The sequence below is a fragment of the Lagenorhynchus albirostris genome, chromosome 8 (genome assembly GCF_949774975.1).
Source record: "Lagenorhynchus albirostris chromosome 8, mLagAlb1.1, whole genome shotgun sequence".
In the NCBI taxonomy this organism is placed as follows: Eukaryota; Metazoa; Chordata; class Mammalia; order Artiodactyla; family Delphinidae; genus Lagenorhynchus; species Lagenorhynchus albirostris.
The window spans coordinates 65,040,780-65,053,122 of NC_083102.1; the positions used below are offsets into that span (position 1 = coordinate 65,040,780).

Genomic DNA, 12,343 nt, shown 5'->3' on the forward strand with positions numbered 1-12,343 from the left:
AAAGTTTGAGGTCAAATATAAGATAGTAGAGAAAAGGAAGTTTTATAACTCTAGTTAACGTGTAATTATTTTCATCTCTGAGACAGATCTTTCAATTATTTGTATATTCCCTGTTGACATTCCCACTTCCTCAACAATCATGTCATTTAAATGTTCTTTTATTAAGCATCCAATTCTCTTTTGATATTTATAGAAGGATTTGATTTTGTGATAGTTTCTCTCTTGCTTCTGCACCAAAACAGATCAAGGTACTGAAAGAACAGATAAATAAAAGACATTTTCACGTAAACACAATGACTAAGTAAGTCTTTTAAAACACCCAATTACATTTTTTCTTCCCCTCTGTTCAGAAATGGTACAGGTCAGAGCAGCAGAAAGAGTAGAGGTGAAAAATAAACAGATGAAACTAAATATGATGTTTTATCAGTGAAAAGTAATAGCTTTATCTCTGGAATACAGTCCAAAGCAATAAGATGCAGAACTTTTATTATGTCTTGTGTTAGCTCACTTTCGTCCCTTTGGCACCACTGTCACTTCCTTCTAAGGCTAGGGTCTACATTTTCCAGAATCCCCTTCTCTGTGTGGTTCTGGGTTAGAGTTCACCAATGAAGAAAACTTTCTAGAGAGTTAGAAGATGGAAATGAATAGGAAGCCATTATTTTTTCAGAGGTGTTTGCAGCTGGATGCTTGGAAACAGGCTGACATCTTCATTCTCGGTCTCTGACCTTCAGCAGCTGCTTTCTGACCTCTACCCTATCCTTCCCCCATCTTTTACCCCAGCTCTTCCAACAGTCCTGAGAGTCCCTAATTCCGCATTAACACTTTATATCTGGATACATCAAATGGCTTCTGTTATGCTGACTGATCCCTGATAATAAAAACACCATCACAGTAAGGACTGGGAAAATGTTCAGTTTATTAAATATTGTGAATGTCAGGAATATCAGAAACATCGTTTCAATATGTAAATATCAAATCACATTTCAAAGTAAATTTTTGATTATCTGGATTTCTTCTTTGCTTTTCTCTAACAACTGAGACCAGTCTGTATTTATTAGTTTCTTCAGCCTTTAAAATAGCTTTAAAAATGATGTTCAAATAAACTTCAAGTAGTTAACTTCAATGTTTTCTGAATAAAAATTTCCATTCTTATACTTGATACTACTCAATGGTGTTTTATCTGTAGTAGGAAGAGGGAAATCAAATTTCAAAGAATGTTAAAAAACCAGTTAACTCTGACTCATTATTTGCTACTTCCTTCCCCCTGACATGATACATAAAGCTCTTTCAGGTTCTGTGTTTGCCACTAGAGACTAAGTACTGCTTTCATAAAACTGAGACCTAATCAAGATCATATTTAAATGTCACAACAGTTGTGACTGAATGGAGCTTGGATACTACATGACTCCATCTTGGCAGAGTTACATTCAAGAAACATCCATGCTCAATTAAACCAAATAAAATTTTTTATATCCTTCAGGAAACGACTTTTGATATTCATAACACATTGCAACATTTCTCTCAAGTCTCTTTGCCCATCCTTGTCCTTCTCCACCTCTCTCTATTCCTCTATTCAATGCAACTACCAACGAACTTACATAGTATTTTCTACATACCAGGCACTGTTCTAGGTACTTCACATATATTAACATATTTAATCCTTACAACAACCCCATGATAGGTGTTACTATTAGCTCCATATTACAGATGAAAAAAATTAAGGGTCAGGGTGGCGTACCTTGCCCAAGGTCACAGAGCAAACAAGTGGCAGGGATATGGTAAGTACATTTAGCAGCTAGGCAGCAAGTTATGAAACCTCTCAAAGCTGTTCATCAACCCACCCTCTTTAGCACCATCCTTCCCCATTTCCTCTTTATTTGTGTCTTTTGTTTCTAGCCGGTAATTCCTGGTCTCTTTTATTGAAATTCTAGCAATCCATAAGAACTTGGGAGAGCAGGTTATAGTAAAGCAGGACTTGAGGTCCTTGGGCTAGTCTTTTTGTTTTGTTTTCCTTCTCCTTCCCCATGACCTTCTGTTCTTCTTTCCTTAATATGTTTCCAGATGCAGTCTCAGAAGCAACATTAATGGGGATGAGGATGATCTGCTATTAATCACATGAGGAAGGATTCAGGCAGTAAAGAAATGCATAAAAATAGAATATAGAGAAGTAACCTAGTTTAGTCTGTCAAAGTGGAGTTAAAAGCTTTTGAGGTCGTAGGGTTTTCTGTGCCATAAAAATCTCAAATAAAATAAAAAAAATATATTTAGGCTGCCTACAAACCCAGGTAACTCAAACTTTTATATTTATTTTTCTCAACAATAGCTGATCAAATAGTCAATAACTTTTGTTTCCTAGTTTTCAAACCATAGTACTATTATAATCTTGTTTTTTTCAAAATGGGGGACATATCCTTCCAGGATGAACACCAGTGCTAGAAGAAAAACATATATATACATCCACTTTGCCGCTAAGCCAGACTGATTCAGTATCTTGCTTTGGGAAGAAAATTCCTTATCATTTTTCAAAATATAATACTCCAGCATACTTTGATATTCATGACCCTTGGGTTTTTTGAAGTGCTAAATAGCATATAATTGTGGGTTTTTTTAAGATTTTTTTTTTGATGTGGACCATTTTTAAAGTCTTTATTGAATTTGTTACAATATTGTTTTGGTTTTGTGGCCACAAGACATGTGGGATCTTAGCTCCCTGACCAGGGATGGAACCTGCATCCCCTTCACTGGAAGGCGAAGTCTTAACCACTGGACCACGAGGGAAGTCCCTATAATTGCTTTTTAAATTAAATCTAATACAGATTAACTTTAAGAAATTTTTGGAGAGTTCTGCTGCAACTGTTTTTTTTTGTGTGTGTGTGTGTGTGTGTGATCGTTAGAGTCACCCTGGTATATGTAGGCATTAGGACAGAAAAAATATCTTGGCTATTGATATTTAGAAATTTAAGATTGGAGACCTAAAAAATTCAGTTTCATTTTATAAGTACCGATATGATCACAGAAACTTTTAAAATAGATGTTTACATAGCACTGGCCTTGTAAGTTAAGTGTGGGGCAACTGCAAGAAAGCCTTTCTTCTTCCTTTGCTTTCTTGATTTTCCAAATACAAATAAATCCTAATTGTAATGATATGAAGAGTTTTTTATTGCTTTCCCTGAAATGGATTTTAATAGGGAGTAAATGAAGAGAGAACTACTATCAGGGAAAAGAATGAAGATATTCAAGGCTTCAGTGGCATATGATTCACTGAAAATGTTTAGAAACACGCACCCACCAAAATCAATGAAGTCGTGATTCATTGATATAAAAGTGGGGAATTTTTTTAAAGGGTGAAGGTGGTCTTTTTACCTAGTATTTGACCAAATATAAATTATTAGTGTCTTAAATCCATATTGTGAGGTATTTGCTTTCTTTCAGCTCTCATGCCATGATATATTGCATTATGTTTGATGGTTGTTATCTACACACTGAAATTCCTTAAGTGCACATCAAAATTTTGAATAATAAGATAACTCTATAATGATACAAGAATGATATTACTTTTAGTTTTGGGGGCAAATAGAAAAATCTTATATGTTTTCTATTTTGGAAGTAAAAGAAAATAAAACATTAACAGATAGGTTAAAATCACTAAGTAGAATATCTGAGTAGATGGCATATGTCGACATCTAACATATACTTTGTTTAAAATGTAAAATACCTGTATTTTCTTTTCACGTTTGACTCCAGTATATCCAGTGCAGCAAGAACATATGTTGGGGAGTACGCATCTGCCTCCATAAAGACACTTTTGATAGCAGATTGCTGCAATACACAAGTTTTTACAGTTACCACCTTTCGACACAAATGCTTGTGACATATTCTATTCCAATGGTCTGAAGCCATTCAGCAACTTGACTATAAAAATAGTCATAAGAGTCTATGAATGACCAATTGCACTCCTGTATTTCTGCAGCCAGTGTGCAAACACACACATACATACACATATCAAAAGACAAAACACCCCCAAACTCAACACAACAGTTTCAGTATTTTATAAAGATATTATTAAAGCAAACAAAATTTTCATTGGCTACATTTTAAAGTATTTAAAATACATCTTTTTGTTTTCTATAGAGAGAAGATTCAAATCAGTAATATACGATAGCATTCATAATTTGCTTTTTAATAAAAATTTTTTTAGCAAAAATTTAAAAGGGACAATTCAGTACTGACCAATGTATGGAAAAACAGACAATTTTATATACTATCAATGGAAGTTTAATGTGAAACAACTCTATTGGAAGCTTCCTAAAGATCTTCACACTACCTGTACTAGAAATTTCTTCTTTAAAATCTCTCCCTATGCAATTTTTAAATACTTGTATCTATTTATCTTTTGTCTTTTCTTTCTTTCTTTCTTTTCTTTCTTTCTTTCTATCTACCTACCCACCTACAGAGCAAAATGCTTATAATAGTAACAATTTCTAAATAACAGAAATGTTCAATATGAGAGGAAAGGTCAAGTGAATTATAGTATTTATATTATGGGATTTAATATATCATTTAAAATTACATCTTTAAGGACATGGAAATGCTTTTAAGTAATATTGACTAAAAATAGGAATATAAAATTATATACAATACACTTATTTTTCATGGGAGAGGAATCTGTTTCAAGAGCTCGTATTGGAAACTTGCATAATTCAGGAATAATATTCCCTTTAATATAAATGCAACGTTGAAAGGTATGTTTTCATCAGAGCTATTGTGTATGGCTGAGCAGGTTATGTAATGCACAAGATTCCACAGCTAAGGAAGCACTGTTCATATCACAGACATCATAGATTCAAATATTTATTACAACAATTTTCCAGAAGATGGCAGTAAGACATCTTATATAAATAACATCATCAATATTTAGACTGTTTCCAGACAGATGGAAGTAAAGCATTTTGAGGAAGGGGACTTCAAAAAATTCACATAAAGGTGCAAGGTGGAAACACAAGGTGCAAAAACAGGGTGCACATCTTCAGGCTGTGCTCAGAGTACCTTAATCCACAATTACTGGAGCATATTTCCACATTAATGTGCTTTTAGCATCTTATCATTCTCTCTCATGTTCCATACAAACTCTCTTCAGAATGAGTAGCCCAAACTGAGGTTGCTAGTTCTTTTTTCTAGCATTTTATCCCATCTAACTTTCAATGAAAGTTATTTATTTTTGAGCGCATAATTCTTATGTAAGTACTAGTACTTAATGAATTCTTTGAAAATATTTTCCTAGGATGAGAAATGTGTAAATTATAATAGCAATTACTAATAAAATAAAGTCTAAGAGTCATAAAAATTATATGCAGAATCTCTGATACATGAAAAGCAGAGCAGGTATTTCTAGTAAAAAGGCACAGTCATTTTACAATTGTGCTATTTCAGTTTACAATACACTTGGATCACCAGTTTTGATATTATGTAATTATTGAGCATTTGAAAATATTTTGAGGAGATTTTCCATTTTTCCCATTGAGTTATTAATCTTTGTTAATATTTTAACATGTTATTTCAAGTTTTCATAAATTTCATAATTGCATTAAATTTGATTTTCCTTTATACCCTGTGATCCCATCTATGTAAAAATTTATGACTAAAACTGAATGGAAATAACTAAAAATGCTAAAATCAAGGCAGAAACTAGTTCTGGGTGGTGGAATTTGGAGTGATTAATTTTTAAAAACTTTTTCATATTTTCTATAATTTCCATGATATATACCTACCTTATAATATGGAAAAACATTTAAACTTATATTAAAACCTTCTTTATCCAGTTCCCCCTTGGATGAAAATAGTCAAAAGATACAAATTTCTAGTTATAAGTTAAATAAGTACTAGGGATGTAACATACAACACAATAAATATAATTAACACTGCTATACATTATATATGAAAGTTTTAAGACAGTAAAAGTTCTCATCACAAGGAAAAACACATTTTTTTTCTGTTTCTTTAATGTTGTAGCTATATGAGGTGATGGATATTCACTAAACTTATTGTGGTAATTATTTCATGATTTATGTAAGTCAAATCGTTATGCTGTATACCTTAAACTTATACAGTGCAGAATGTCAATTATATTGCAATAAAACTGGAGGAAAAAGAAAGATCTTTTAAAATAAAAAAAAAAACCTTCTTCAGTCCACCTAAGAGAACTTCACTGGCAACCCACAGATCATAATTTGGAGTTATCTATGTCACATAAAATATTAATATACTATACCATACTTTCTTTTTTAAAATGGGTATAGAAATGGATGATATCCTTTTATTTCTAAAACTCTCTTTTTAATGGATCAGCATGCTGGGATTTATTTTACCCTGTATATTTCTCCTAAAGCTATACTTTGATAATTATAATAGATTCAAATTCAGAACATAGATTAGAAAGCAAATTCTGTAGCCTTATGTATTTGACGCTGTGCTCCTTCCCATGTCGTAGGACAATGGCATATGATAGCAATACACTCACCACCATTTTTACATTTCTGAAAGCAGATAGCTGCAAGTAGAGAAATAAGTTAATAATTTACTAGTCAAATCCTATCATAAACCATAAAAATTTTCATTAAAAAAAGAGAAACAGTTAAAAATCAATGATTAAAGGATCTTTTCCCTTAAAGCTTTTCCCCAATTGTTAGACATTTATGTTGCTTCTCATTTTACACTTCGGCCAATACATTATAATAGCTGCTAATTTTAAATAATTATAAAAAGAAAAAAATGAAACATTTGAATGAGGAGAGCTGCCATCATCTTAAAAACTAGCAAGACTTGAAAGCAGTGGTACCCCATCTCAGGAGGTTCTGAATTGGTCTGAGATGGGACCAAGGAATCAGTAATTTTTTAAAAACCTTCCCCTGACTCCTACTTAAGACTGAGAGACCAGGACTTAAAGACTTGTCATTTATCCTGGCAACTGTAGTGAACAGACCGGAAAATACAGGATATCCTCTACCTCCACTAACCTGAAAGAATGAGTTCAGAGGACTTGGCATTTTACTCTTTCTATTTCGAAAAGATATATTCTAAAGTAGGAACAAATAAAAACAGGGAAACAGAAAACAAGGAAAATGCTCTTTGTCTGAAATTCTGCTTTATGTTCCCATGTAGACTTCAGCATTTTAAGAGTATTTCTCTTACGTGTGTTGCATTGTTTCCCTGTCCAGCCAGAAGGACAACAGCAAAGACTTGGTCCCACGCACTTTCCTCCATTAATGCATATGGGATCACAGATACGTTAAGGTAAAGGGATGAAATATCAGTTCTTAAATATCAATAGTTTTGCTATTTAATATGTTTGCTTTACATGTAGTTGGCAAACACATTTAGTAGTGTCTTACTTTTTTAGCATCTCCTACCAGTGTATATCCTTGAGGACAGGCACACACGTTATTTCTCATGCAGTGACCACCATTCTTACAGGGAGGGTGACAGATAGCTAAAGGAACACATGACAGCAGTCTGTGAATATCACATATTCAATTATTATATATTACATATTGCATCATGTGCTTATATCTATGGGGACATAAGGCAGAGAAATGTGTTATTAAAATAAAAGATCACCACTGCAAGTCATTAAAACCGTCCTTTCTAAGTCATAAAATACAATGCTTATAGCTGTAAGTTGCTAGTGGGTTAGCACAATTTGAAATGTATTGGTGAATTATGAAATGTGTTGTTCGTAACCAGTGGAGCCTTCAGTATTAGAGTGCATATAGAGTGAAATGACCTGGGAAAAACCAAGAAAATAAGTCAAAACCGAGCTCAAAATAAGAATATCTGTTCCTGTGGAAATTAGAAAAACTCAACATTGGTCACATGATGTTTAGAAAAAACTTTGAAGTTAACTTTTGGATACCTACTGAGGTCACGAAGGCAGAGCTTTATATGTGACTTATTCCTGTGAATGCCTGGCAAAAAATCTTTTTAACAATAAATCTTTGGCTTTGTCAGGAATATTTATTGGATAATCCTGAATACGCTGTACTAGTATCTTCTATGTATATGATTCTGTTCCATGGAGTTCAGAAGTTAATGTTTATAATCTTTTATGAGAGGATTTTTATTGCTTCATATTTCTTACTGATATGACAATTAAATGCAGTTATTTAAAAAACAATAATACGTAGGCAAACCTGCCTATAAATTATTTAATTTAATTTTCCTTAAATGATGATTAAGTGGATTTTAGTTTGTGTTTTAAAAGTGAATGTCAAACTAACTGGTTTTGGTAATAGGGCCTTGGTAGACAGACCCCCATTTGAATTGAATTAGATCCATCTTTAATAGCTGCTTTTTAAATTTCCAAACACTAAGAAAACTTCAGCTGATTTCAAATAGATTTATAAGTGAAAATAATGAAGTACTTATGTATAAAAACAATATTAACTGAATGTTTCAGCAAATGGATAATTTCCACTATTTTAGACTGAGCCGTTTCTGGTTAATGATTGAGTTTACTTTCTCTGGCATTTTTATTGGTACTTTTTATTATGGAGAAATGCTTTTACATTTTCTGCTTCCTAATCTTTATACAATTTAAGATTATTTCTATTTATTAAGAAAGGTGTACTCTTTCCATTACAAAAGCACCATGGGAAATACCTGTGGTTAGAAATTTAAAACTTGCAAAGAATAAAAGACCCTTTTATAATGGATAGCCTTGTTATAATCAATACTCATCTACTCTACAAAACTTGAGTGTAGAGATAAATACTACCTGTATACAGAAAAGTATATATAATTAAAGTAATATAGAGAAATGACATAAACTTGGGCTCGGTCATGCCCACCCCAATCACATTTTAAGAAAAGGAGGTTTAGGATAAAACCCAGTTTCATGTATATATTCATGAGATTCTCCAGGCCTCAGATGGATCTTCCACCAAACTCCAAAATGAGCCAAGTAATCTGGCCTCACTTTCTGTATGGAATGGGCTCATGGCATTTAAGGGATGAAGGAAACTGGAAGATACATTTAATCATCTCTCCAGCCACACATTTTAAGTCTTGCTTATTAATAGAGTAGTTTCACCTTTCATGATGTTTCCAGCTCAGTGTCTGTCTTCCTCTTTTGAAATCCTATAGAATACACAGAATATACTCCTCATATTACTTTTAACCATATTCTGCCTAATTTTATTCAATGGCTTTCCATGTGTATACCATCTTCCCTTCCCTTCATTCCCTCACAAGGGGATGTGATCTAATAAAAATAAAGATCATGTTCTCATTTCTTCTGCACTTTCTGTAACATGTCTTATGACAATACCATTACTTAATGGTAGCTAGCCATGTGCTGACTGTACTTGCAGGTGGTCCACTGTATGTGTCATTTGCACTTGACAGCAACTGTCTAGTTCAAACTTGAAAGTAAAGAAGTCTGAGGCCTGGAGACTATAAGTAAATTTCTGATATCCATGCCACTAGGAAATTGTAGAGACTGCTAATTCCAAAAACTATAACATGACATATGTTCATTAGATAATTTTTAGTTCAATTTAGTAATTTAGAGTCCCTGCTTTACCCAGTTATATCGTTGGCATATACATTTTACAGAACTTTTCTTACTGTATCTTACATCTACTGCAAATAGCATGATAGACATGCTTTTTATTTACCTCCTTATATTCTCCACTCAAAACCCTACCTAAAACTCTTAAACGTGCATATACTAAGTCTCCTAGTTTTCAAGATTTGCCTTAATTTAGTCTTAACTTTCCATTTTCATAACCTAGTTTCTTAACAGAAATCTGAACTAGAAAAACTCATTTGTGTGCTCAAATTTCTAGTATTAGAATGATGGTTTCTTCTCCACATTAATTTCAATCTCAGAATCCTAGCTAACCTCCAAGTTAAAAAAAATAGGATTGCAAATCAAACTGTAACAAGACAAAGAAAGTGTATATTTTAGGAGTTAAATTATGACATATTCTGACATGTTTTATACTAAAAATCTACTCTATATTTGCATACACTCAAAAATATGAAGATGCAGAAGATACATTTAAAATTTCATTTATTGACATTATTTCATGCCTATGTGCTCAACTTCAGGTCGTGCCCATTATTCTGAAAAAACTTGTAGCATTAACTCTATGAAGGAAAGTGTTAAAATAACAGGCCATGAGGGGGGAAAATGGTACATCTTTATGTCCCCATATCACCTTGCACAGTGCTGTGCATAGCTGGCTCTTCATAAGTGTTTAATGAAACTGAAGCATGAGAGATCATGAGATAACAGTGGACATTAGATTGACAGTAAATCAAAAATTTTTGCTGAGAAGGCAACAAAAATTACATCATTTCACATGAAAGACTGCAAGAGAACTTTGCTTTTTTGTTTCACATCTTGGTCCTACAAATGTGCCAGGGTCGTGAGCCTAACATATGTTGAATAAATAAACATTTTACATAATAACTCATATATTTCTATGAACTGGTCATTTGGTGACCAAAACTGCAACAGAACAAGAATTAGAGTAAATAAATAGCATCTTCCCTTTGAAACTTGTCTTGTGCTTAATCAGAGCTCTGTTTGTGTCTAACTTTCCCTTTGCCTTTTTATTTATAAAGAAAGAGTAATTACCATTCTGACACTGTGCACCAAAGAATCCATTTGGACAGAGGCAAGTGTTTGGCTTATTACAGGAACCACCATTGAGGCAAACCGGGTCACACAAAGCTAATGAACAGCAGGAGGAAGAAAGACCATAAAAGTTTTATTATTTAAAAAAATGAAAGCTGTACTGAAGTACAAAATGGTGCATAATGAAATATTTTATTTTCACTGCCAGTAAAACCCATAACCTATAGTTACTTAGACTTTGCCAAACATAAGAGAAGAGAAATAACTGGATAATAGCTTTGAAAGTTTGTTCATTAAGTTTACAGATATTACCAAGCTAAGAATGTGGAGGCTTTGATTAGAATTCAGAATGCCCTCGGTAAGCTGGAAAAATGATTGGAAGCTAGGAGAAGGCAATTCAACAGCACAAACAGGATAGTCTGTAATCTGCTCAAATACATGCAGCCATGTGTAGCTCTTTAAGTCACCTTCCCAATTCAAATAGGAACACTGCATTTAAGTCCTAGCACACTTCGAAAACATGCTTTGTTTTTGCTTCTTTACATTTGTTTCACTTTGAAAGTCACCTCCAATTCCATTTTTCAATGCAGATTTCGCCAGTTCTCCAAAGTCTACACAATTTTCTTCCTAACTGCACTTGCCAGAATTAATTTCTCTTTTCTCTGCTTCCAAGGAGCTGTGCATTTATTACATCACTTGTAACACAACTTGTATCATAGTCTTTTTTATAATTGTATCCCATGTCTCCTTCACTGATATGCTACTTGAAATTGGGGAAAACATGAAATTGATCTTTGTTCCCCCCTGCATCATGCTTCATACACAGTTGTCAAGCTATGAACATTTAATTAAATTAATGTTGAGAAAAGGCATTAGATCATAATGGATTAAATTAAACATAGATAATTGCAAACACCGCTGCCAAAGAATTAAGCCTGATACTGTGAGAAATAATAGAATAATGTATGGTGTCCTCTTAACTCAGAATTGCTTGAATGTTTAATGAAATAGAATGTGTATGTTGTGATAAAAAACTTGAAAGAGACCTGAATATGTAACACAGATATGATTCTCTCCACTATAAGGCAAGCGGATGAGGGAAAAATAAAGGCCAAAAAACAAAGTATTGGTTGGGTTGGATAACAGTAAAGCTGGAATACACTCTGTGGTCTAATACAAGAAGAAAAAGAATGAAGATGAGACATTTCTGTCTGAAATAAAACCTTTATTTGTCAGACTCGCTTTATGTTTTTGTCAGACTAGTTTTATGTTTTTGGGTGCAAGTCCTTAGGACACTGATGAATTTTAAATTTCTTTTAAACGACATATTTATTGAAAATATTTCTGATTTTACCTATGCTACAGGTGGGTCCATAGCAGCCAGGCTTGCACTGGCAAACATCTGGTGTAAGGCACTTGCCTCCATTTTCACAGTGCCTGTTACAAACTGCTAAGATCACAGGATAAAAATAAAAGAAAGGTAAATTAGGCTTGGAATTGGTCATATTATTGGCTATGACCTAGTTGCTCATAACTGCCAATCACATCATCTAATGAATAAGATCAGAGAGAGATAAAAACAATTTATATTTTGGCTTTAAATGGTTTCCAGTTTTCACGTTCAGTTATGTTTTGTTGTTGTTGTTAATAGACCTGGGGAAAGTAGAAACCCACTCAGATGAATGGTAAACAAGATTTGGCTAT

The 12,343-nt window shown here is 33.2% G+C and overlaps 1 protein-coding gene across 1 annotated transcript in view; it reads right to left on the bottom strand.

The window, feature by feature from the left end:
• Nucleotides 1-1,045: 1,045 nt before the first annotated feature.
• The window catches only part of VWDE (von Willebrand factor D and EGF domains), a 42,104-nt gene continuing 30,806 nt past the window's right edge, over nucleotides 1,046-12,343 (bottom strand). The window contains 7 exon segments of the mRNA XM_060156178.1: nucleotides 1,046-1,180; nucleotides 3,716-3,819; nucleotides 6,455-6,547; nucleotides 7,189-7,284; nucleotides 7,391-7,486; nucleotides 10,640-10,735; nucleotides 11,994-12,089. Of these exon segments, the coding sequence (XP_060012161.1) occupies nucleotides 1,166-1,180; nucleotides 3,716-3,819; nucleotides 6,455-6,547; nucleotides 7,189-7,284; nucleotides 7,391-7,486; nucleotides 10,640-10,735; nucleotides 11,994-12,089 (596 nt within the window). The 3' untranslated portion in view covers nucleotides 1,046-1,165.